A 24730-nucleotide genomic window follows, 5' to 3' on the forward strand; every position below is an offset into this window, starting at 1 on the left:
GCCAGGCTTCCCTCTTCAGCCTCTGAGAGGGAGGTTCAGGACTCTGCCTGCTCCCCGCCCCCGGGTGGGTAAGAGTTGGGGATCTGGGGCACAGGACACACCCCTGCTCAGCACTGGTCTCACAGCTGGGTCACCCTCCCCAGCCCAGCCTGAAGGCTGGAAGGTCACTCCCCACCGTCTTCCCCTGCCCTCCTCCGTCCTCTGGATCCACAAACACACCCACTGACCACAACCGGCTATAGCCAGGCGCCAGGCTGGGAGACCCATGAGTCAGTGACTAGTGCCAACCCCCCCGCACTCCCCCGGGAGGGGCCAACTGCTGGATCCCAGGGAGCATGGAGAGGCCTGAAACCCAGCCCAGGGGAGCTAGGAAAGCTTCAGGAGGTCGAGGAGAGGCCCAGGGCGCCGGGCGGGGGTGCCAGCCAGCCTTCCAGGCAGCAGCACGTCTGCAGAGCTAGGATTTGCGCATTCCAAGAACGGCTGTCCCAGCACGGGCGGCCGCCACACGCACAGGTCACTGGCTTTACGGTGTCCAGGAGCCAGTGCACCCTCCTTGGTGGCTCACCTGGCACGCCCGGCACTCATTCCACACTGGCCTGTTGCCAGAAGCTGCTCCCACACCAGGGCGGAGCCAAGGAGACTCCGGGGGCTGAGGCCGCTGGACCGGCAGGGGCTGCATCCGCCAGTCTCAGCCCCGCCCCCGCAGGGGCGCGCTGGGCACCAAGGGGTGTGTGCTTGGCCCCAGGGAGAAGACGGAGCAAGGCTGTGAAGCCACCTGGACCCCTATCTGAAGGATCTGCTCCCAGCTGCCCACCCGCTGTGAGCCCTCAGCCCCCAGCCCCACTCCCCCAGGGTCCAAAGGCCGCGGTCTCGGGGGAGATTTGATAAGCCCAAGCCTTCAGTGCAGATGTTTCACCCACTGCGCTCATCTCACCAGTAAGTAACCTTTAGGCCGAACCGTCCATCTCTTTAACAGATGGGGAACTACAGCTCAGCAGTTCAGGTAAGGCCCTGCCAGTGCAGGACCCTGCGGGCAGGGTGGTGTCTCCCCCACCAGGCCTGGGGCTGAAGGCACCCCTGCCCTTCCCCCAAGGGCTGGCCTCCTGCTGTGCCATGCGGGCCTCCCCCCCACACCCTAGTCTGTAGGAGTGATGAGGCAGGACAGAAAGAGGGGGAGGCACTCAGGCCTGCTGCCTGCAGCCAGCAGCGTCCAGGCCCAGAGACCACTCAGACCGCATCTCTGCTGGGGACCAGGGACCAGGTCCTGGGCTGGCCCCCCCTGATGGGGGCGCTCTGGAATCCAGAAGACCAAGCTACCATAAGGGGACCCCAGGCGTCAGTTCGCGGGGTCAACTGGCCCGAGGGGGCTCCCACGCGGGGTTCAGCGAGCACGGCCCGGGAGGCTGGTCAACCTGCCGCCAGGCTTTGACAGGAAGCCTCAGTGGGTAAGCCGGTTACCTGGCGCGCTGCCAGGGGGCCCTGCAGGAGGTTTGTGGGAGGGGGCGGAGCAGCGGAGCCCAGGGAGGGTGGCGGGCAGAGAGGGCTGAGGCTGGGGGTCCACTTTCAGAGCTTTCCCGGGACCCCCACTCCCCGCTCCGAGTGTCCCACCCTCCAGAGCCACCCCCGCCCGGCAGGAGAGAAACTGGGAGGGCCGGGAACAGATCGAGCCCTGGCGTAGGTGGCGCGGGTATTTACGGGCTTGGGGAGAGTCCCTGGGCGCCCCGCCCGGGGGGCAGCGGTGTGCGGGGGCTCGGGCAGCGGTGTGCGGGGCCTCTCTAAGAGCCCCCCAGTAGACTCCGCCCCGGGCCCGCGCCCGCTCCCCACGTGGCCACCAGCGGGCGGGGCTGGGCGGCGCCTCCTCTTCCTCCCGCGCGCCCCTCTGAGCCTGAGCCCCAGCCCGAACCCGAGCCGTGCGGAGCCGCAAGGTGGGCCGGCAGCCCGCGGCCCCCTCATCCGACCCCGACCGAACGCTGGCCCCATCCCCGCCCTCGGCCGCCGTCCCTGTCCGGTAAGTCCGCGCCCTCTGGGCCGGCCGGGAGCCGCGGGGAAACTGAGTCGGGGCCGTGGGGCGCTTGCGGCTCGGGAGCGGAGTTGGGGTAGCGGCGTGTGCAGCCCGGGGGACGGCCCGCAGCCCCGCGGCGCAGGGCAGCTGGGTCCCAGCTCCCGGGCGGGGATCCCGCGGCGCCCCGGCCCCGTCGGCTCGCGCCCCGCCCCAGACTGCCGGCCCCGGCGCGGAGACGCCGCCCGAGCGCGCGCTGCCCGCGAGTGGTGGGCCGAGGGCCGGCCGGGCCGCCGCCCTATCCAGTGCCGGCAGGTTTCCCCCGCCTTGCGGCCGCCACATCCTGACCATGAATCAGCCACAGTTGGGAAAATAAACTTCATTTTCGCGACCGCCGCCCCGGTGACACAGGGCACGCGGTGGCCTGCAGCCCCGGCTGAGCTGCTGGGTCTGTAGGTGCCGGGGAGCAGTGGGCGCAGGGGCCTGGGCACCCCTCAGGCAGGCCTTGGGGGATTGAGCCCCCGGCCCTGCCCTCCGTCCTCCGGAATAGGGCTGGCAGTCTGGCCCCTACTCCTCCAGACCCACCCTGGGACCCCGTTCCTGGGGAAGAACCTGGGGAGTGACCACAACCTCAGGAGGGAATCTGTACCGCCCCCCACCCCCAGCTTGCCCGCCTGACCCCTGAGGCCCCAGGCTGCCCCTCCCCAGCCAGACACACCAGGAGTCAGAGGCCCTGTGATGGCCAAGCCCTTGCCCCAGCCAGGAATCAGGAACAAGGCCAGAGGTCGGGCACACCCATGCAGGATCAGGGGTTGGGAAGTCCCCTCCCCACCAGCCCTTCCCCCTTCTTCCTCTGGCAATGGGAACCGCCAGGACTCTGGCCTTCTCGGGCCTCAGTTTCCCTATCTTCACCCACAGAGTGGGGACAGTGGCTCAGGCCTGGACCTCCTATGTCGCCCAGCAGTGGAGGAGTTGGGGACCCGGAGCAAAGCCCTAAACTCCCTGGCATGGCTGCCCAGGGCAGGGGAGGGGGCAGGGGGGTGGCGTGTATGCTGCGGCCCTCCTGCAGCTGCTGCCAGGGCCTTGGGTCCCAGTCTGGAGTCTGAGACCTCACACCGTTCCCACCCACCCCTGTCCAGCCCAGCACCAACTTTCTGCTCAAAGCCCAGTTGGTACCGTCAGCCCCTCTCAACCACTGCCTAGGTCCACCCTCCCAGGAGCTGCCAGTGCCCAGCTTGGAGCTGACAGGTTATCAGGGCAGGTGTGGGTGGAGGGGGCGCTGGCGTGAACCCTGGTGACTGGTGAGGCTGCCCTCCTGTGACCCACGCAGGTGGCCATTTCCCCGAAGGCTCTGCTCCTTCGTGACAGAGAGTTAACCACCAGGTGAGGCCTCCACTGCGTGGAGGTGCTGACGGGCTGTCGGAGCTAATTGCACACGCCTCCCCCTTAAACCGGGCCCGGGAAGCTGTGCCCTGAATAGACTCCGTTTGCCTTTCGTCAAAGTGCAGTTGTCTCCCTGGTTGGAAAAGTGAGCTGGTTCGTGAAGGTGGCGGGAGGGAGGGATGGATCCTGGGCGGTGAGAGGGGCATGGCCCTGCGTGCAGGCATGACTAGCTGGCCTGGCCTGGACCCAGGCAGCAGTGTGCCCAGAGGTGGGCTCGAGCCCCTGGCTTGTGAGGGCGGCCAGAGGGGGATCCCAGAGGTGAAGTCCCCGCCACAGCCCGAGGGTCTGTGGGCCGAATGAATGGAGGAAAGGAATCGGTGAACTGGCCTGAACGTCCCCACCTGCTCTCTGACTATCACGCCCCCCGGGTGAGGGTTGCTTGTGTTTCACAGAAGAGGAGACCAAGACGGGGTGGTTGGTTGACAGGATCAGTGCCCGCCGTCCTGGAAAGAGGTGCCAATGAAGCCCCTACTGTGTGCACCAGCCTCTACAGGGGCTGGAGCGCGGTGTTCACCATGCTGGGCATGGGGAAACTACTGTCCCGAGGGGGAGAGAAGTGGGCAGCCCGGGGATCCAGAACCCGGAGGCCGGGCTGTCCCCCTGCCCCTCGTCACCCCCGCAGTCCCCACAGGAACAGCAGGCATGTGGGTACAGCCGCCTCAGGGTCCCGCCAGCGACGCTCTGGGAGCTGGGGGAGCTTCGTCCTGGCCGAGCAGCGCCCCCTGCCCCTGGGCCTGCAGTGGGGGGCAGGTGCTGGCCCACCCTCGGGGTACCGCCCTGTGTGACTCCAGAGCACAGCAGCCCTTGCAGACTGATGGCAGCGCTGGACGCCAGGAGCCACATGTTCTTCGAAGCAGCGGACCCTCCTAGGAGTGGGAGAGGGGGCAGACATGGGTGGAGGGCCCCCCTGAGCTGTCTGAGGACCGAGGGGCCAAGGGCGAGGGCGAGGCCACTTTCCTGCAGCCCCCGTCCCCCCACCCCTCCCTCACCCCGACTCTTTCCAGCTGCAGCTCCTGAGGGCCCCGCTCAGGCATCCCCCTGCTCATGGGCTAGTCCTGAACCCTCCAGCCCCCGACTTGGCGAGCTGAGTCCCCATCAGAGCACCCTGGGGCCTGATAGGGAAGGAGGCTGGACTAGGGGACCACCTGTTCCCACGAGGCTGTGCCTGGACCCCAACAGGGAAGGCAGACCCTCGGGAGAGGCTGTGCGGCCTGCACTGCTGGGAGGCCCGCTCGACTGGGGCCATCGAGCGGCGCCCTCCTTAGATGGGAAGCCAGCCTGTAAACATGCTTAGGGAGGTGTGGGAGAGCGTGTTTTGCACCCCTTCTGCAGATGGTGCCACTGAGACCTAGCATCAAAGGTGAGCGCTGTGCGCTGTGGGTCGGGAAGGCGGAGAGGGCCGTTCCGCTCTGGCCGCATGAACAGCCCTGGGTGGTGCTTTCCCAGGCTCCTCGGAGTCCGCACTGGGCTGCTGTGGGCAGAGGCCCAGCCTCTCGCCCCGCAGGCAGTGGTGGGCCCCCCCCCCCACACCCACGTACACACGCTCTCCCAGCAGACCCCGCTGCGGGGCAGGCACTGCTCTGTCCCTCAGCTTGGCCTTGATCCTCGCCCATGCTGGTGGATCCGGGCGTGGATACCAGCGTGGGCCCTGCCCAGCTGGGTGAGGGGGCCTCAGTCTCCCCGTCTGGCCTGGTGCCGGGTCCTCTGGGACCCTGGGACGCAGCCTCAGTGTGGAGCCTGCCTCCCTTCACCCATGCGCCTGGACCAGCGTCCCCGTTTCTGCTCACGCACAGCTCTGCAGGGCCGCCCGCGCAGCAGCCAGGAAGCAGACATCTGCTCTTTCCCAGGCCCCCGGAGCAGGGGGTGTGGGGGGCGCTGGCCATCCCCCTTTCCCGCCTGGCTCTGCCGCCCCACATGCACGAGTGTGAATGGCCTGAGAACACCAGCCCGGGGTGCCCAGATCAGCTGCTGCCCACTTTGGGGACACCCATGCCCACCACCCCGCCCCTGTGCTTCCGGGCTGTTCCCTGGGGGCAGGATCAGGCTGTCCAGATGGAGGCACGGCCAGGACCTGGGCGGTCACCTCTGAGAGGAGCGGGGGAGCTGGCCAGGTGGGCCCGGCCCTCTGTAGGCGGCAGTGACTCAGCCAACCCAGGTCCCTGGACAGCATCCTGGCCATTTTACAGATGCGAAAACCAAGTCCAGGGTGGGCCTGGCCCTTGGTGCCTGGCAAGGAACAGCATGCAGCATCTTGTGCCCAACACTCAGGATCCTGCTCGCCCGGTCCAGTCGGGCTGCTGGCACCGGCCACGTGGGTCGGGAGGCCCAGGAGTGCTGAGTGGGGCCCTGGAAGGCGGTGACCCTCCCGCTCAGCGTCACCCAGTGAGCCAGCCGAGGAGGTGGCAGTGGGCAGGGGCCCGCCCTTTCTGGCAGTGGCGGGCCTGCTTTGCAGCTGGCATCCACGGATCTGTTGGCAGATTAGGGGGTGGGGTGGCATCAACCTGCTTATCCCTGGGTGAAGATAGGAGTCAGGGCCCAGGGGTCCTGACGTCCGTGCCCAAGGGACATGGCTGGTCCGCAGCAGAGCCTGGTCTCAGCTGGAACCTGAGCTGTCCCCTGCCCCCAGGCCCTGGCCACAGCCCCTGGTGGTGCCAGGCTCTGGAGGCTGGGCCCTCCCCCTCCCCACTCTGCAGCTTTGTTCTCCCTCCTCTGGGCAGGCAGCCTGGACCAGGGACACAGGACAGGCGGGGCTGCGGCTGGGGGGACCCTGGGGCAGGCAGTGGGTGGCCTTCATGTCTAACCCCAAGACCCCCAGACAGGCACAGGGTGGTCAGTGACTGAAGCTGGCCTGACCCCCTCCTTTACCCAACTCCGCGGATCCTCCCTGAGCGGCCTTCCCTGCAGGGTGCAGGGGCCAGGGGAGGGACCTACACTTCCTGCCCTGAGCTGTGTCTGCTCTTCGGGGAGAGAACCCGGGCAGAGGGGACGCTGGCAGTGAGCCCCGGGTCTGCGTGCGGCCCAGCAGAGCCTGCAGGTGGACGCTGTGGCCAGACACCTTGCCCCTTGGGGCGCCACCAAGTTCCTCACCCTCTAACCGCAGGCCTGCACACGTCACTTCCCTCAAGCGCCACCGCTGACTCTGCGATAGAGGGTGGCGGTGGTGACCACTGTCCCCATCGGCCCCCGAGCCGCTCCCCATCTTTCCAGCCTCAGGCCCCCGGAAGCTTGACCAGAACCCGAGACTGGCAGAGGTGGCCAGGCCTCTGGGCACTCCCTGTTAGCCCGGCTTGTTGTGCACCCGGAGTGCTGAGCCCAGAGAGGGGGTGACAGCGGAAGGCAAGGACGGACGCGGCCCCTGTGAGCCCGCAGGGCAGGTGGAAGCGAAAGCTGGGCTTCCTGGTGTCAGGTGCCTCCACCCTTCCTGTTCTCTCCCTGCACCCAAACCCGAGCTGGCTCATCCTGGGGGAGGGGGACTCCCAGAGCCCCTCAAGCCCGTTCCCAAAAGCCAGCACCCGCAGTGCCTAGCTCAGGGTGGACCCTCCTCCCAGTGCGCCTAGCGCAGGGGCGGCACCACCCACCGCCCGCAGTGGCAAGTGTCTCCTGTCGAGTCGGTCCCCTACGAGGGGCGCCCTGTGGGGCCCCCACCAACTCCTGCTCCTAACGAGGACGGTGGGGTCCAGAGAGGTCTGTCTGTCACCCCAACCTGACCCAGGTCCTGGGGCACCAGGGACCGAGCCCCGGCCTGGCTCCCCCGACTGCTGGTGCAGCCCGCCCGGGCCCCGATCCTTCTCTGCTCACAGCGCAGGAGAGCCGGCTCCTGGCTCTGGTGACCGAGCTGGGGACAGAGCCGCTCGGAGCCCAGGTCTCCCTGTGAGATGCCGCCGGTCGCCTTCTGCCACTGTGCTTGCGGACTCCCTTCCTCACTGTGAGACGACCGTACGCCCCCTGGATGCAGCCTCTCTTAGCATCTGGCGTGTGTCCTGTGTGACACACGCCATTTCACGTGGTTGGAATCCCACAGTGCAACCAGCCGCCTGGTGGTCGTCTCTGTTTCGTAGTTCGGCCCTGCCCTGGACGTCTTGGTGCCCACCCGCCTCCCCAGTCCCTCTCTCCTGCTGCTGGGTGCCACGGTGGCCAGCCAGCCTCCTCACACAGTGAGGCTCAGGAGGCAGAGTCCTCGCACTCCATCCTGGAGACGTGGGTGGCAGTGGGCAGGAGGGCTGTGTGGACAGGAGATGGGCCAGGGAACCGTGGGACCCTACATGCCTGAGGCCCTGGGGGATGCGCCCAAGCACGGGTGGACGGTGGGCGGACACTCAGTCTCCTCCCTGAGGCCCCCTGTCTGCAGGACTCCCTACCTGGGACAAGCCCAAAGCAGGTGACCAACCCACACAGGTCAGTCGAGATCCCCAGAGGACTCGGGGCCTGGCGAAGATGACACAGAGAAGCAGAGATTCTGGAAAGGAGGGAGACAGGAAGTCACGGCAGGGCAGCCTCAGCTCCCCCTCCCACCGGGCAGGGCCTGGGCTGCCCCTGAGCTCCAGGGAGCTGCCAGGAATGTAATCCAAGAGTTGCCAGGCAGTGGAAAAATTTTGGTTTTGTAGGAGCTAAAAATATTGTGTGGCAGCCCCTGCCTCCCAGTTCCGGAACCCCGCTCCTGCGGGTTTACCGCCCACCCCCGGGGAGACGAGCTCACTCTGTGCGCCCCGCCCCCAGCCTTGCTGGCTCTGGGCACAGAAGCACCCCAGCTCAGTGCTGATGCCAGCAGGGCTGCCCCAAGCTGTCTCGCCAGCTGCTAGCAACCGTTGCCCGTCACAGGTGCCTTCCTTAGCCCTAGTCCCTGCCCCAGTCCCAGCCCCCTCACCCTGCACCCCTCACCAACAGGGACTGCGGAACAGAGAACCCCACCCACTTCCACAAGGTGAGAGGCTCAGTCCCATGGCTGGGCTGCCCACCCACCAGGCTGCCCAAAGCCCAGTGGGCCCTGGACCCCTCCAGGGCCTCCCAGCCGCAGCTCAGTGCCTGTCCAGGACACAGCCCAGTGTGTGCCCGGCTCAGCTTCTCCATCTGCAGGGGCTGGTCTCTGGGGTCTGGGAGGCCAACTTTGACCCTGCCCTCTGCTACACACACACACACACACACACACACACACACACACACACACACGCAGAGTTTGATTATTGTAGGCAGAGGTAATGGCTTCCTGTTGGTCAGCACCACTGCCCAGGTATGAGGGCACCCAGGTGGAGGGGCCAGCATCACCATGCCAGGCTGGCCATGTGCAGGAGAGCCAGATGGGTGTCTGAGGAGGTGGCACCTGTGTGGGCTGGGTGATGCCAGTGAGCAGGACACCCAGATCAGTGAGTGGACCCTGGGAAAGCTCAGAGGGAGACCCTATCTTCCAGAGCCCCAGTCGGATGGGGAAGGCATGACCCCTTCCCAGAGGACACCCCACATTAATGGAAGAAGAAAGATGAACGCTAAGAATCTGTGGGCAACGTCCCACAAATGTCAGAGCCTCGGGGGCTTTCCCTACAAACGGCCCTTCCCTTTGTCCGCTGTAGATTCGGTGGGGGGTGGGGTGGGCTGCTTGGAGGACAGAAGAGGTGCTGAAGAACCTGACCTTTCAGATGCCCAAGGCACAGGGTCTGGCCTGAGCCTCTTGAACTTGGACCCTGGGAGCTCCAGACTTTTTCAGCCTGCGGTGCTGATTCCAAATTCTGCGCAGGGCCTGCCCTTGGTGGGCTGGCCACGGCCCTCGCCTGAGGGAGCCCTGAACGCCGGGAACACATTCCTGAGCTCGGGGCCCCGCCCGGAACAGAGCTGCGCCCCCGCCCGCTCTGGGCCTCGGCTCCGCCCAGAGCACAGCCGAGGCCCCGCCCCTCGGAGCCCTGGTCTTTGCGCCCGGCCTGGCTGCAGGGTGGGCGCTCAGCCGGTGGACAGGGCAGGCCGAGGCTGAGCACGGCCAGGGCTGAGAGCCGGGCATCCACGGACTGAATGACCACAGCCGTGAGAGCCCGCCAGGCCCAAGTTTCAGTATGAAAACCCGCTGCAGCCCGCCTTCCGGCTCGCTGCCTCCCACGCAGGGTCCCTGCGTTGTCCCCAGGGGCCGTCGCCCACAGCCTGTGCTCCTGAGAGCCGTAAACGTTGGTTCCCTCGAGTCCCTCCAGTGTTCTCTGCAGAGATGCTCAGTCACCACCCAGAAGGGAACAGGCAAAGCTGTTTATTCGGAATTGCAGCAGCCAGGGAATCACCGCCGTGTGGTTACTGTATACATAGAACGCTACCTACACACCCTTGACTATGTAACACGTATTACTATGTTAAACTATTTTCTGTGTACAGGAAGCTTCTTTACAGGACGGGGCTTCCCGGGTCCTGATGGGGGCAGCAGGGCTGGGGGAGCTGGACGGCTGAGGGAGATGAGGGCCCCCACGCGGTGGCTGGGCGATGTCCTGTCCTGTCCAACTTTCTCTGCTTTGTCCTCGCTGGGAAGTGAGGACAAAGCCCAGGAAGCTGTGGGTTACTGATGAAGCCTGTGCCGTCGGGGGATGTCCCAGGGCCGTCGTAGGGCTTCCGGGGCTGTCGCTAGAGATAGGGGTCTGATGTCCTGCAGGTCTGGCCCACAGGGAGCGGGCCGCGTCCTGGGCCGCTTCCTGTGGGGGTGCTGGGTGTTCTGGTCTGGTGGCTGTAGCTGTGGGTCAGGGCTCTGTATGTGGTCTGCTGAGGTCCATTTACGTACTCACTCTTTATCCTGAAAAGTGGTGGGAATGTTTCTAGGAGGATGTCCTTGGCCTCGGGCCTGACCAGGTGGACCCTGGATGAGGCTGGCAACCTGGTAGGCATCAGAGGGAGAAAACTCACCCACCTCAGCCTCTGGGTCCCTAGCTGAGCTCATGCTCCCAGCTGGATGCCCCGTGCTCACTGGGCCGTGTGGGACGCGGCCAGTGGAGCCCTTTGCATCCTCTGACTGGCTCAGTGCCTGTGTGTGGAGGGGGTTGCGGACAGCCAGGGCAGCTCGGCTGCAGGACACAGGGCCTAGGGTCAGGCGGATGGTGGGCAGACCGGGCTGGTCACCAGCGGTGCTTCCCCTCCCCTCAGACCCAGGGGCTCCCCTATGGGGTTCTTTCGGGGCACTGAACCGGTGGCCCTGGGAATTAGGGGTGTGTGGGGAAACCTGGGCGGCACCGGAGGGGCAGCTCTGGTGGCCGGGTGGCCTCTGGGAGCTTGTTTCTCCACGTCAGGGGACTCCTGGGGCTCTTGGCTGGAGACACACTTGGACGCCAGAGTGCTGGCCTGGGAGAGTTCTGCTGTGTCCGCCCAGCCTGTGCCAGGCAGCCGGGGCCTCGGGCCAGGGGAGGCGGGGGCAGGAAGGGAGGGTCAGCTCTGGGTGCTCCTTAAGCAGCGGCACCCACGGCCGGTGGCAGTGTGTGCGGAGATCTGTCTGTCCGCGGGGCTCTTCACGGTGCTGGTGGGAGTGCCCCTCCCCCACACCACGAGGCTGCCCCAGAGGGGCAGCTGGGCGCATCGAGGGGCAACTGGGCGAGTCGGTGGGCAGCAGTGATGAGAAGCCAGGGGAGTGCGGGGGGCGGCCCCAGGCAGGGCCCAGCCTGGGTGGGCAGAGGCAGCCGGAAGGTCCTGCGTGTCTGGGTGAGTGCCTGGGGGCCTGGAGGGTGGGTTAAACCTTGCAGCCGTGGGGCGGGCCAGGTCCAGCACAGGGCCGGGGCCGCAGGGGCCCCTGGGGGAGGGCTGAAGGACACCCCGCATGCCCCCACCCCCACCCCCCAGCTGCTGCAGCAGCCTGACCTGAGGCTTGGCCAGGGTCTGCTGAGAGGGCTGGAGCTGGGAGCACAGTGGTCAATGTCCCCCGCACCCCCGCCGCCCCAGCCAGTCTGCCTCCTGGGAGGACCCAGGGGTCCTGCAGGGCAGGGGGAAGGATAAGGGATGGGGGTCCCCCTGCAGACAGAGGAGGGGCTGCTCAACTGCCAGGAGGCCCCCAGGGGTAGGGGGAGGCTCTGGAAACTCAGGTGTTGCCAAAATCTTGACTCCTTGTCCACCAATGCCAAACAGAAGAAATGCAGAAACAGAGTTTGGTGGAGAGAAAGGGGCAGGCTCACTATTTGCCAGGCAAGAGGGAAACACTAGGCCAGTGCCTCAGAAGCGCTGCCCCTCTCTCGGGACGGGGGAGGCTTCATGACCTCGTAAAGGCCTTGCCTTTTTTTTTCTTTTCCTTTTCCTTTTCTTTTGCAAAGTTTCAAAATGGTCACAGCTGACATCAGGCAACTCAGCTGACATCACCAAGTCTGGTGTCCCTGAAGTTATCAACTCCTGATCGTCTTTTTGAAATGTAGAATGCTACACGTGTGGGGCTTCCCTGGTGGCTCAGTGATAAAGAATCCACCTGCCAAGGCAGGAGACCAGGGTTCAGTCCCTGGGTTGGGAAGATCCCTTGGAGAAAACAATGGCAACCTACTCTAGTATCCTTGCCTGGAGAATTCCATGGACAGAGGAGCCTGGCGGGCTACAGTCCATGGGATCGCAAAGAGTCAGACACGCCGGAGCGACTAAAGCAACAGCAGCAAGTGAGGGTGGGGAGGATGAGGCCCGACACAGAGTACAGTTCGCCTGAAGTCAGAGAGTGATTAGCTCTGCTGAGGACAGGTCTACCTACGGGTGTTTGTTAGTGGCAACAGTTAAAGAATAACTAAGATTTTTAAACTCTTTTCGGCCTGTTTACGCTTTTTCCCCAGCCTGTTCACTGATTTCTTATTCTCCTTGTCTATCAGGAAAGTCTTATTTCTATCTAAGAAAAGCCTCACGTCTATTTTGCTGCTGCAGATTCCCCACTGCTAGCTCATCCCTCCGTATCAATGGAGGAAGGGAAACAGGCATCGTTCCCGTCGAACTGAGGGCAAAGCTTCAGTTCTGCTCCCGTTTGACAAACATCAGCTGCCTGGCCCAGCGGCCGGGCCGTCTCCTAATTCACAGGGGAGGACACCCAAGACCCTCACCCAGGGTGGGAGGGGCCTCCAGGAGTGACCAGCAAGTGCTGGGGACCCCGGGCCCTGCCGGGCAGCCGCACCTGGGCCCTTAGCCCCTTCAGCCTGTCTCCCGCATGACCCCAGCTGGCCTCCGGGGTCTCCCCCGTAACTGGCCAGAGCCAGCAGCCTTTAGGGTGATGCCACAGTGGGTGCCAGCCTCTCAAGGGCCCCAGGCCACCTTCTGGGGGCCAGCCTCGCTCTACCATTTCCATCTCTGGGACTCTGGGCACGTGCGTGACCCTACTTCCCTGGATGCCGCTTCCAGTTCCCTCCTGTGAAGTGGGGGGTGTACCGTGCCCCCCTCCGGGTGGTGGGAGGTCAGAAGTCACAGTGGGCAGTGCCAGCCTGAGGCCCCCCGGATGAGGTGCGGTGGTGTCGCCGTGCCCTGCCCCTCGGGCCTCCAGCCCAGGAGCTCCACGCTGCCCCGCTCACACGCTAAATACAAGACCATACATGGTCACAGAAGAGCCTGGGCTACCTCTGACCCTCTGGGCCAGTCCCAGGGCTCGGGTGGGGGCCCACATCACAGCCCTGGGCCCCAGGAGAGGGGCTCAACCAGTCATAGTGATGACAGAGACTCCCCGCCTGTCCCACTCTTCTGTTCTGAGAAGGGAATGTTTGGGAATGTCCTGACCTGGGCCACCCCCCACCCTCTGGGGGATGTTCTCTGGGCCGCGATCAGACTTCCTGTAGCTGAATCCAGGTCAGTGTCCGAGAGCCCCGGGCCTGGGGGACGCTGGTCCCTGCCCCCTGCACGCTGACTGACAAAGTGAGGCCCGCAGAAGCTGGGGCCTGGCAAGGCTGCTCCCCAAAGGTCCCTGGTTGCGCCTGGAATCGAGTGGGCCTTGCACATGACCCTGGAGCCAGCCACATTCCTGGTGCCGTGGGCAGTCTGGAAATGCCCCGGGTGTGGAATTGTCCCCGCCCACCCTATTATCCCCATCTGAGCCTGTCCACTGGGCAGGGGAGCACCCTGGGGCCCAGGTGAAGGAGCCCCAGAGACACCATTTCTGCTGCCTGAGCACCACGAGGTCAGTGGCCTTCCTGCCAGTGAGGCCTCCTGGGGTCTTGGTGCCTACCCTGAGGGCAGGGGTGCGGCCTCCTTGGTTGCTATGACGACCGAGACGGGATGGGTGTAAGAGGTGCTTGGCACAGGGGACGCCTGTGGGGAGGAGGCCTGGCGGGATGAGGGATCGCCAGCACGGCGGGTCCCCCGGGCGTCAGCAGGCGAGTCCTCGGTCGGCAGGTGGAGACACCGGGCAGGGGACACTGCCTGCCCCCGCCTCGCTGGGCCGCGGATGCCCTGTAGGCCCCGGGCTCACAGCCGTCTCCTCCCGCCCGCAGTTGAGCAAGATGTCGGTGAAGGAGGGCGCGCAGCGCAAGTGGGCGGCGCTGAAGGAGAAGCTGGGGCCGCAGGACTCGGACCCCACGGAGGCCAACCTGGAGAGCGCCGAGCCCGAGCTCTGCATCCGGCTGCTGCAGGTGCCCTCCGTGGTCAACTACTCGGGGCTGCGCAAGCGGCTGGAGGGCAGCGACGGTGGCTGGATGGTGCAGTTCCTGGAGCAGAGTGGCCTGGATCTGCTGCTGGAGGCCCTGGCGCGCCTGTCGGGCCGCGGCGTCGCTCGTATCGCCGACGCCCTGCTGCAGCTCACGTGCGTCAGCTGCGTGCGCGCCGTCATGAACTCCCAGGAGGGCATCCAGTACATTCTCAGCAACCAGGCCTACGTGCGCCAGCTCTCCCTGGGTGAGGCCCGCGCGCGCGTGCGCGTGCAGGGTGGGCCTGGCCAGGGGCAGGGGGTAGGGCTTCCTGGAGGAGGGGCCAGTTTCCCCGCCCGCCCACTCTGAAGCCGGGACACTGCAACGTGATCCTTTGCCCGCTCCGCTCTGTGACTTCCCCTGCGTTTCCGCCTGGTGCTAGTCCAGGCTTTGCCGCAGCCTGAGGTTTCTCTGGCCTTGAGGGCCCCGTCCACACCGTGGCAATCGGAGTCACCTGGATCAGAAACACATGTCCATCTGAGGGGGCCCCCCTCCACTCTGCCTGGTTCCAAGCTCCTCGGCCTCAGCCGGGGCTCAGCTCCTCAGGTCTGGTCCCCCGCTGGCATCATTCTCCACCCCCACCCCCACCTCTGCACTGGCCTCCTGGGGGCGCCTCCTCCCCCACTCAGGCTGCGGTGCCCACGTCAGTCCTGCTCACTCTCTGAGCTCAGGCTCACTGTCAACCTCTTTTAGGGAGTCTCCCCAGGCTGTGGCCAGACTTAGTCCCCAACCTGGGGGAGACCCCAGGTGGCCTTTGGTGGTCAGTGGTCACTGCATGCTCCGCCCGCAAGACTGTGCTGCCCCCACTGATGCATGGGGCTCCAGGGCAGGCAGGGCGCATGTGGGCGAGTGAACCAGAGAACACCCGGCCCAGGCCCGGCCGTTGGCGTCTGCAGAGTCCTTTGTGCCTTAGTCTCAGCAGGGTCAGCCAGGAGACACCCCCAGAGCTTCCCCAGCTCCAGGAATGTGGTGGGAGGCAGGGGCGCCCGGGGACAAGGAGGCTTCGTGGGCTGTCGGTCATAAACACGGTTGCTCTAAGTTTGGAGAAAACATGGGCTCAGTGCTGCGAGGGGTACCGGTGTGGGCCTTGGGCCAAGAGCCCCCAGTTTAGACCTGAGGGCCGTCGGGATTAGAACCCCAGTGACTGGGGTTGCGCCTGCCTCCACACCCCTTCCGGGGGCCCTGGGGGCAGCCAGCATGTCCAGAGACCAGTGCCTGATGTGGGCAGTGGGCCCTGGTCTATGCCAGCCCAGCAGGTTGGCAGCTGTAGGGTGGGAGCCTGGGCCGGGAAGCGGGTGCAGGCAGGGGGAGGGCAGGACCAGGAGGAGGGGGCCCCAAGCCCCTCTGAGAGGCCCCTTCCCCCGGCAGCTCTGGACACGTCCAACATGATGGTCAAGAAGCAGGTGTTTGAGCTGCTGGCCGCCCTGTGCATCTACTCGCCAGAGGGCCACGCGCTGACCCTGGACGCCCTGGACCATTACAAGGTGAGCCACGTGTGGCGGGGGCTGGGCCAGAGCCCGGGGGCACGCTGACCCCTGCCTGCCCCCGCTACCCTGCAGACAGTGTGCGGCCAGCAGTACCGCTTCAGCGTCATCATGAGTGAGCTCTCAGACAGCGACAACGTGCCCTACGTGGCCACCCTGCTCAGCGTGGTCAACGCCATCATCCTCGGCCCCGAGGACGTCCGCGCCCGCGCCCAGCTGCGCAGCGAGTTCATCGGTAACCTTGACCTCCGCGCCAGGCCCTGGCTACCCGGCCTGTGCTGCCCGCTTCTGGGGCGATGCCCCTCGCCCCTCTCCAGGGCCCCGGGGCAGGCTCTGCTTGGGCCTGGGAAGCCTCCTGCCCTCCTGCACCCTTCAGAGGACACAGGGCCTCAGGACCTCTGGATGGTAGTGCTGGAGGGATCCCGGTGCAAGGCTGCCGCGTGGAGGGAGGCGGGCACGCTGGCTGACGTCCAGGCCTGGCCCTGCTGCTGTGGCGTGCCTGTTCCCCGGGCACCATGCGTGTCCAGTGCGGTCTTCCCAGAGCCCCGTGCCTCCAGCAACCCGGGGAGCGGGCTCCCCTCCTGATCCACAAGCTGGCACTGTGGGTGGTGGGGCTGAGCCCAGGGAAAGGGTCGAGGGGAAAGTGTTCCACGTGCCCGTGATCCGCTTGTCCCTTCCCAGGGCTGCAGCTGCTGGACGTCCTGACGCGGCTGCGGTGAGTCCCCACGCACCTCCCCCCGGCTCCCAGTTAGCACCTCCAGGTGGGCGGGGAGGGGGGCTTCCCGGAGTAGCCCCGACAGGCCCACCCATCCTGGGGCCAGGCCCAGGGAGGACCCAGCCTGCCATCCCTAACTGCACAGGCCATTCTGCGGAATTTCCCCCAGCGGCCAGCAGCTGCCCCAGAACCAGGGTCCCCGGGTTTAATACAGGATGCCCGGTTAAACTGGAGTGTAGCCAGACTGTCAGTGTGTGTCCCAGATGTCGCGTGGGACACTCTCTGTTTATCAGTCAACCTTTAAAGAAGCCCGTGAGGCTAAGAACCCCATCCTGGTCCTAACCAGGACCGCACTCCTCCCAGGGGAGAGGGCGCGGGGCCACCCCGTGAGGAGGCTCCCAGCTGACGTGACTGGTGCTGAATTGGCCTTAGTGGAGAGAGGCCTGCTGGATGTGAGGACCGGTCAGGGCTGGCTTCGGTGGGCACAGCACCCCAGCTCAGGCCAGCGCCTTGGTGCTCCCCTGCCCTCCGCCCCACGCCCCATGCAGCGTGGCTGTGCCGTCTCTACATGCAGGTGTGAGAACTCATGCTTCCTGTCCCAAGGGGCGTGGAGCTGACCGGAGAAGCCCACCCGACAGACCACAGCGTCCCCCGCCCCTGCTGTGGGAACCACAGGCCCTGCTCAGGGTGGTCTGCATGTCTGTCCAGGGAGGGGCAGCTGGCGTGGGGGGGCAGCCAGCTGAACTCTGGCCCCCGCCCTCCCCCACCCCTACCCCAGAGACCTGGAGGATGGGGACCTGCTGATCCAGCTCGAGGCCTTCAGGGAGGCCAGGGCCGAGGACGAGGAGGAGCTGCTGCGGGCCTTCGGCGGCATCGACATCAACAGCCACCAGGAGGTCTTCTCCGCACTCTTCCACAAGGTGCACGCGGCGGGCAGCGCCTCCCAGGACTCGGGGGTCGGGGGGGCCAGGGCTCCGAGGAGCCGCATGTCCTGCCCCGCTCACACCCCACCCTGCTGGGCCTCAGGCAGCTCCAGAGCCACACCCCGAGCCAACCCGGGTAGGGGACTGGAGAGGCGGAGCCTGGGGCGGGGACCCAGCAGGACAGGGTGGCTGCGTGGTCCTGGGCCTAGCAGCCCGGCCGCTGTGGGGTGGTCCGAGGGGACGCTGGGACGAGTGAGAGGCTGAGACGGAGCTGAGCTCCAGTCCAGCCCAGGTCCCGTCTTCCTTGAACCCGGCAGCTCTCAGCCAGGGGCCGGGGTCTGCAGAGGCCGTCCAAAAACAGCTGGAGACATTGGGCTGTCACCCTGGGCAGGGGCGCTTCCAGTGGGCGGGGACCAGGGAACCGCTAACACCCCACACGCTGTCCCCCGGCCCTGGTGTCACCAGCGCGCCCATCGGGGAGCCCTAACTCAGGCTCGTTACCGGGGCTCCCCTTGTAGCTCAGTAGGTAAAGACTCCACCTGCAATGCAGAAGACTTGGGTTCAATTCCTGGGTGAGGAAGATACCCTGGAGAAGGGCATGGCAACCCGCTCCAGTATTCTTGCCTGGGAGATGCCCGTGGACGGAGGAGCCTGGCAGGGCCTACAGTCCATGGGGTTGCAGGGTTGGGCACGACCGAGCGACTCCACCACCACCACCTGGGGCGCAGGGACCCTGGCGGGGAGGCCTGCGGGTGAGGCCCACCGACCCGCACTCCTCGCCCACCCCCAGGTGAGCTGCTCCCCCGCGTCTGCCCACCTGCTGTCTGTGCTGCAGGGCCTCCTGCACCTGGAGCCCAGCCTGCGCTCCAGCCAGCTGCTCTGGGAGGCCCTGGAGAGCCTGGTGAACCGGGCGGTGCTCCTGGCCACGGACGGTGAGCCGGCGGGGCTGGGGGAGGAGCACCGAGCCCGCAGCCCCAGCCTGCGTCCCCCTCCCCGAGCCCAGCCTGGTGGGCAGACAGGGCTCTCGGCCTGCGGGTGGAGGAGGCCATACTTGGCCCCTGACCGCATCCTAAGCCCGGATGTCCCCACCCCAGGCCAGGAGTGCACCCTGGAGGAGATGGTTGAACGCCTCCTGTCCATCAAGGGCCGGCCCCACCCCCGCTCCCTGGACAAGGCCCACAAGAGCACCCAGGCCGACTTTGGCCAAAGCCAAAGGGGCAGCTCCCCGCAAAACTCTGGCACCCCGACGGCAGACCTGGGGGGCCAGCAGCCAGCGGCGGCCCTCGGCAGCCCTCCCGTCGCCAGCGTCCAGGGCGAGCGTGGGCCGGCACCGCAGCCAACAGCCCCGGAGCCGCTGGAGCGCCCCCCGCCCCCACCGGCGCCCCCGCTCCCTGGCCCCACAACCGCGCCCCGGCCGCCGCCCCCTCCCCCACCTCCCCCTCCCCCGCCGCCGCCCCCGCCCCCGCCCCTGCCGGGTATGAGGGCTGCATTCCCCTCGCCCCCGCCGCCCCCGCCACCCCCACTGCCTAACTCTGCTAGGACCATACCGCCCCCACCGCCCCTCCCGGGCCTGGGGGGCCCGCCCCCACCTCCCCCACCTCCCCCACCTCCCCTCCCGGGCCTGGGGGGCCCGCCCCCGCCGCCACCCCTGCCCGGGGTCTCTGGGCCCCCTACCGCGGGCAGCGTGGAGGAGATCATCGTGGCCCAGGTGGACGGCGGCCTGGGCTCGGCCTGGGTCCCCCGCCACCGGCGCGTGAACCCTCCCACCCTGCGCATGAAGAAGCTGAACTGGCAGAAGTTGCCATCCAGTGTGGCCCGCGGTGAGGCCCGGCCCCCACGGCTTTCCTCCTGGAGCAGGGGGCGGGGACAGGTCAGGGGTCGCCCCTCAGGCCCCTGTGCTCCCACACGCCCCCTGGAGGCTGGCAGGTCTCTGCTGCTGGGGCCCTGCACTGCGTGGGCCCAGGGGCTGGGCGTGCTGATGCGAGAGAAGGTCAAAGCCATGGGTGGCTAGAGGCCAGGTCACCGGCCAGCCTGGACACGGGGCCCTGGGCACCCGCACGCACGCACACGACATGGCATCAGCTGGAGGGCTTCTTTGGGCATTTATCAAGTGCCTGCTGTATGCTTGCCCTGGGCCGGGCCCTAGGCAGGGCACTCCTGCCAGCCCTCTAGGCCTGCACCAGCTGCCTCTGGACTTGGGGGTCAGGTGTGAGCCTGATTGGAGCCCCCTCACCCACAGAGGGCAGCTCCATGTGGGCAACGTTGAGCAGCCCCGACACCGAGGTGGTGGAGCCCGACTTCTCCAGCATCGAGCGGCTCTTCTCCTTTCCCACGGCCAAACCCAAGGAGCAGGCCGTGGCCCCGGCCAGGAAGGAGCCCAAGGAGGTAGGGATGGGGCCCGGGCTCAGACAGGGCTCCGTGGCCGCCCTCCAGGTACTGACGGGCTGGGGCTGTTTTACAGATCACTTTTCTGGACTCCAAGAAGAGCCTGAACCTCAACATCTTCCTGAAGCAGTTTAAATGGTGAGCATCCAGGATCTCGATGCCTGGATAAGAAGCCCAGCCTCTGCCTTGGCCCATCTTGGGCTCAGCAGTGCCCTCTGCAGGCCGCCCTGGGAAGTGCACACCCCATCCCTGGGACTGCAGTCAGTCAGATAATAGCAGCAAAGGATTTCTGCTGGGGGCCCTGAAGACCATCAGTCCAGCCTCCCTAGGGAATATGAGACCCAAAGAGTGGCAGGGATCCTCTAAAGCCACAGACGGATGGTGGCAGCGGCAGGCCAAGGACCTGGCCCTGCCTCCCTGCCCTGAGTGCTTCCTAGCGGCAGGTGCCCTGCCCAGGAGCTCACTGGGTACCGCTGAGCCTTTACCCTGTGTCCTGAGCAGCCCCCTGGAAGGAGGCAGGGGGCGCTCGGGCAGCTGGGGAGTGCGTCATTCAGCCGTGACCTGGGCAGGTGGCCTGCCTTCTCTGTGCCCTGAGACTCCCTAGGTGGAGGGAGAAAGCCTGCTGTGACCGGCGTGGGGCTGTGGGCCCAGGGCCATCCCAGGCAGGCAGGGTCCCAGGAGGCTGAGGACCATGGCTCGTGCCGTCCTCGGCCACCCCCACCCTCTTGCCCCTCCAGCTCCAACGAGGAGGTCACCGCCATGATCCGGGCTGGGGACAGCACCAAGTTTGACGTGGAGGTCCTCAAGCAGCTCCTCAAGCTTCTTCCGGAGAAGCACGAGGTGAGTAAGCGGGGCGACAGGTGAGCCCGGGCCCCTCCATGCAGAGCTGCTCCTGTGAGCGGGCTGCAGCGAGCACACGTGGGTGCCTCCCGCAGATCGAGAACCTGCGCTCCTTCACGGAGGATCAGGCCAGGCTCGCCAGCGCCGACCAGTTCTACCTCCTCCTGCTGAACATCCCCTGGTCAGCTGGTAGCCCCCGGGATGGGCAGGGGTCGAGGGCGGCAGCTGGGCCTGGGCCCGGAGCAGACGGCAGGGCTGTGCAGACCCCTCCCTGGGGTTCCATGAAGGGTGGGGGCTGACATCTCTGATGCAGCCCCCAGCCTCGGGGCCCTCTAAGGGGCCCTGTGGGGTCCAGCCCTTCCTCCAGGCCAGGGACGTCGTGGGGGTGGGTGGTGGGCAGAGCTCCGTGGCCTCCTGCAGGCCGGCCCAGGCCCTCCTGTGTGATCCCTCTGCTCTAGGAGGGGACTGTCCCACAGAGGGCGACTGCCCTTGTCCTCGGCACCTGGGGGCTTGTCCAAAGTGCTCTTGCTGAGCCCTCCCGGTCCTGCCAGATCCCATCTGGGGCCTGGCCCGGGAATGTGCATGTTAAACCAGGCCAGGCCATGAGACCCCCGGCAGCTCCGAGCTGAGAGGACCCTGCGGGTCCCAGGCAGGTGGATGGGGGCCACTGGAGCCTGAACTCCTGCTCTGCCGCCCCAGCTACCAGCTTCGGATCGAGTGCATGCTGCTGTGTGAGGGCACGGCCGTCGTGCTGGACATGGTGCGGCCTAAGGCCCAGCTGCTGCTCGCCGCCTGTGAGAGTGAGTGCAGATGCGGGGCTGGGCGGGCTGGCCCTGGACAGCGCCTGTGGGTGCTGAGTTTCCCCTCCCCACAGACCACCGCCCGGTACTGAGGGCCATGCCATGCATGCACAGTCACGTGTGCACACGCCATGTGGGCACGCGCACACACACCCATACACGTGCCCACACACATGTTCCCACACATATATATGTGCACGTACGCACACGTGCATGTGCTCAGAAACACCCACACGCGCTCACATATGTGCACATGCACACGCTCTTGCACACATGCAGACACGTGCATGCACACTCACAGGTGCACACATGCACACATACATGCAGACATGTGTATACATGTGCCATCACACACAGGTGCCCACATGCATGTACACGTGTGCATACGCTCTCACGCGTGCACGTGCTCTTGGACACATGCAGACATCTGTGCGTGCACATGCTCTTGGTACACATGTGCACACTCGCACGCATGCACACATGCATGCACACACATACATGCAGGTATGTACATGCATGTGCTCTCACACATCCACAGGTGCACACATGCATGCACATGCTTTCACACACATGCACACACATATCACTTTCCCTGAGCGAGGAGCCGGGGAGTCACCACAGCCACGTGGCAGGGACATGGACGGGATGGACCGCTGAGGCATAACCCGGTTCTGCTGGGCCTGCATTCAGGGATGATGTCCCTGTCACCTCGACCACAGAGCCGAGAGCCAAGGTGGCCGCAGGTTCCAGAAGGTCCCCTCAGCGTCCTCACCCACAGAACGGGCACTGGGGTTCAGGGAGCACTGCTGGCGGCACGCCCCAAGCTTCCTGGGGTCAGGGCTCCACTGCCCTGCCCCTCCCTCACGCCCCATGCCCCTGTCCCACCCTGGGCGGAGCCTGGGGGCCAGGCCAGGGGGAGGCATGAAGGGACCTTGCCCCGCAGGCCTGCTCACCAGTCACCGGCTGCCCGTCTTCTGCCAGCTGATCCTGAAAATCGGGAACTTCCTCAACTACGTGAGTGGACGGCACCCAGCCCACCCCTGCTCCCAGACCCCCGACCCCCACCCCTCCACCAGCCCAAGGGACTCCCTCCCTGCCCTCCCCTCACAGGGCAGCCACACTGGGGATGCTGATGGCTTCAAGATAAGCACGCTGCTGAAGCTCACGGAGACCAAGTCCCAGCAGAGCCGGGTCACACTGCTGCACCACGTGCTGGAGGTACCAGTGGCGGGGGCGGGGTGCCTCCTGAGTGCAGCACACAGGTCCAGAGGCCCCGGGGGCCCCACCCAGCCCCCCAGGTCTCCCCTTTGCAGCACTGTCCCGCCCTGCAGCCCGCACCCACTCTGACCAGCCCCCGTCCCGCCCCAACCCTGGGACAGCAAAACCGTGAGAATTGCAGTCAGGCCCAAGGGAAGCCCTGGAGGCTCAAGGTGCCAGGGGTTTCCCCGAGGGACGTGGACCAGAGCTGCCGAGGGTGGGGCCTGCATGGCGGCCTTGGGTGTGTCGCCTCAGTGGGCCTCACTGGACACGTCGTGCTGCAGGAAGTGGAGGAGAGCCACCCCGACCTCCTGCAGCTACCCCAGGACCTGGAGCTGCCCGCCCGAGCTGCAGGGTAGGTGCCTCCCCTCCCCTGCCCACTCCCTGGCCGGTGCAGCTGGGCTCAACTGGGCTGCTCCCGTGCTGGGGCCCCACCCTGGGCCCCAGATCTGCTGCCTGACAGTCTCCCCTTTGGCACAGGGCCTTGTGTCCACTGTGGCCTGTCCCTGCACAGCCTAGAGGGACCGGGAGTGACCCAGCCACGGTCACACCAGGGGCTGGTCCGGCACGGCCCCCTCACGAGGCTGACTTTCATGACATGTCCATGCTGCCCCCACTGTACAGTCAGGGGAGCTGAGGCCCCAGGAAGTAGGATCAGGTCTGTGGGATCACATAGCCCAGGGGCGGCTCTGAGGGCAGGGTCCACACTCAGCACTGGCTGGCCCGGCTCCATGCCACCATGGAAGGTTCTCCGGTCCTGGGGAGGCTGAGCCTTGCAGAGAGTCAGGCAAGGAGGGCAGGCTGAGCCGTCGGGGTCACTGTCCTGACACCGCCAGCCCAGCACCTTCTCAGGTGGGCGTTTGACCCCACACTGCTCAGCCCACCCTAGAGCTCTGACATGCCTCTGGCAGCCAGTGTGCTGTCGGGGGCCACTGTCCCTGAGGGTGTGCTGTTCGGGGGCCCCGCTGTCCTAGCAAGGCTGGACAGCAGCTTTTGACTGGCGCCTTCAGGATCAACCTGGATGCCATCCACTCGGAGTCCAGCACTAACCTGAAGAAGCTCCTGGAGATGGAGCGGAAAGTGTCCTCCTCCGTCCCGGAGGTGCAGGAGCAGTACTCGCACCGCCTCCAGGCAAGTGCTCCAGCCTTTCCAGGGCTGGAGTGTCTGCCGGGCCTGGGGTCTACCGTAAAGTGGGAGCGCGAGCAGGGCGGGTGAGCCTGGGGAGGAGAGAGCTAGAGCGAGGGCCCCTGCAGGAGAACAGCCCCTGCTCCTGGCCCCCAGGCGGTTTCCGCAGCTGAGGGGTCTCGCCTGACGTTGGGCTGAAGGGCTCAGCCCCCTGGCCCTCAGAGCCCTGGCGACCGCTGCCTGCAGAGCCTAAGCTAGTGGCCGTCCTGCTGTGGCCGCACCTAGCGCTCCAGAGGCTCCAGAGCAGGCATCTCCTGTGACAGTGGGTGGGACCCTGGCCCCGCCCTAGCCCCGCCCCGGCCAGGCCCCGCCCCCGGCCCACCCCTGACCCTTCGCAGGCCCTGACCCCTCCCACCGCAGGCCCCTGCCCCTCCCACCACAGCCCCGGCCCCGCCCCCTTGCCCCCAGGCCGTGACCCCCCCTCCCCACGTCTCCCCTCTACACAGGCCAGCATCACAGACTCGCAGGCTCTGGAGGAGGTGTTCCAGGCCATCGAGCAGAAGCAGCTGGAGCTGGCTAGTTACCTGTGTGAGGACACCCAGCAGCTATCCCTGGAGGACACGCTCAGCACCATGAAGACCTTCCGGGATCTCTTCCTCCGTGCCCTGAAGGTGGGTGGGAGGATGTGTGGTGGGCTTGCAGTCCCCGCTGTCCCCGAGCAGGGCAGGTGGAATGGGGTGCCGGAGGCCTGGGGTCACGGGCTGCGTCCGTCCCGCAGGAGAACAAGGATCGGAAGGAGCAGGCAGCCAAGGCTGAGAGGAGGAAGCAGCAGCTGGCAGAGGAGGAGGCCCGCAGGCCGCGGGGCGAGGGTGGCAAGGCCGGTGAGCTGGGCAGCGGGCGGCTGGGGACCACCCAGTCTGGGCTGTGGCCTTTCCTCCCTCCTCGAGAGTTGAGGGGCTCTGGGGACGCTGGGCAGTGTCCCTGATGGTCTCTGGGCTCCTCAGCCAGGAGGGGAGGCGGGAAGCAAGAAGAGGTGTGTGTCATCGACGCCCTGCTGGCTGACATCAGGAAGGGCTTCCAGCTGCGTAAGACGGCCCGCGGCCGAGGGGACGCAGAGGCGGCCAGCAGGGCAGCCGCCACCGACCCCCCGAGGAACAAGGCACCTGGTGAGACCCTCCACCC

General features: G+C 66.4%; 1 protein-coding gene across 3 annotated transcripts in view; it reads left to right on the forward strand.

The window, feature by feature from the left end:
* The first annotated feature begins 1583 nt into the window (after positions 1-1583).
* INF2 (inverted formin, FH2 and WH2 domain containing) overlaps positions 1584-24730 on the forward strand; it is a 28319-nt gene continuing 5172 nt past the window's right edge. Inside the window, exons 1-20 of one of the 3 annotated variants that reach the window (XM_027522022.1) lie at positions 1584-2008; positions 13828-14227; positions 15388-15503; positions 15579-15738; positions 16185-16218; positions 16997-17138; positions 17932-18073; positions 18236-18961; positions 19381-19526; positions 19603-19664; positions 20264-20366; positions 20462-20547; positions 21066-21166; positions 22110-22180; positions 22277-22384; positions 22708-22778; positions 23434-23554; positions 24055-24219; positions 24327-24429; positions 24553-24714. In XM_027522022.1, coding sequence (XP_027377823.1) covers positions 13837-14227; positions 15388-15503; positions 15579-15738; positions 16185-16218; positions 16997-17138; positions 17932-18073; positions 18236-18961; positions 19381-19526; positions 19603-19664; positions 20264-20366; positions 20462-20547; positions 21066-21166; positions 22110-22180; positions 22277-22384; positions 22708-22778; positions 23434-23554; positions 24055-24219; positions 24327-24429; positions 24553-24714 — 3010 coding nt within the window. In that variant the 5' untranslated portion in view covers positions 1584-2008; positions 13828-13836. Of the gene's footprint in view, positions 2009-9883; positions 11093-13827; positions 14228-15387; positions 15504-15578; positions 15739-16184; positions 16219-16996; positions 17139-17931; positions 18074-18235; positions 18962-19380; positions 19527-19602; positions 19665-20263; positions 20367-20461; positions 20548-21065; positions 21167-22109; positions 22181-22276; positions 22385-22707; positions 22779-23433; positions 23555-24054; positions 24220-24326; positions 24430-24552; positions 24715-24730 lie in introns of those variants that run through there. The other 2 variants (XM_027522020.1, XM_027522021.1) reach the window with 2 other exon arrangements.

Source organism: Bos indicus x Bos taurus, chromosome 21 (genome assembly GCF_003369695.1).
Source record: "Bos indicus x Bos taurus breed Angus x Brahman F1 hybrid chromosome 21, Bos_hybrid_MaternalHap_v2.0, whole genome shotgun sequence".
Lineage (NCBI taxonomy): Eukaryota > Metazoa > Chordata > Mammalia > Artiodactyla > Bovidae > Bos > Bos indicus x Bos taurus.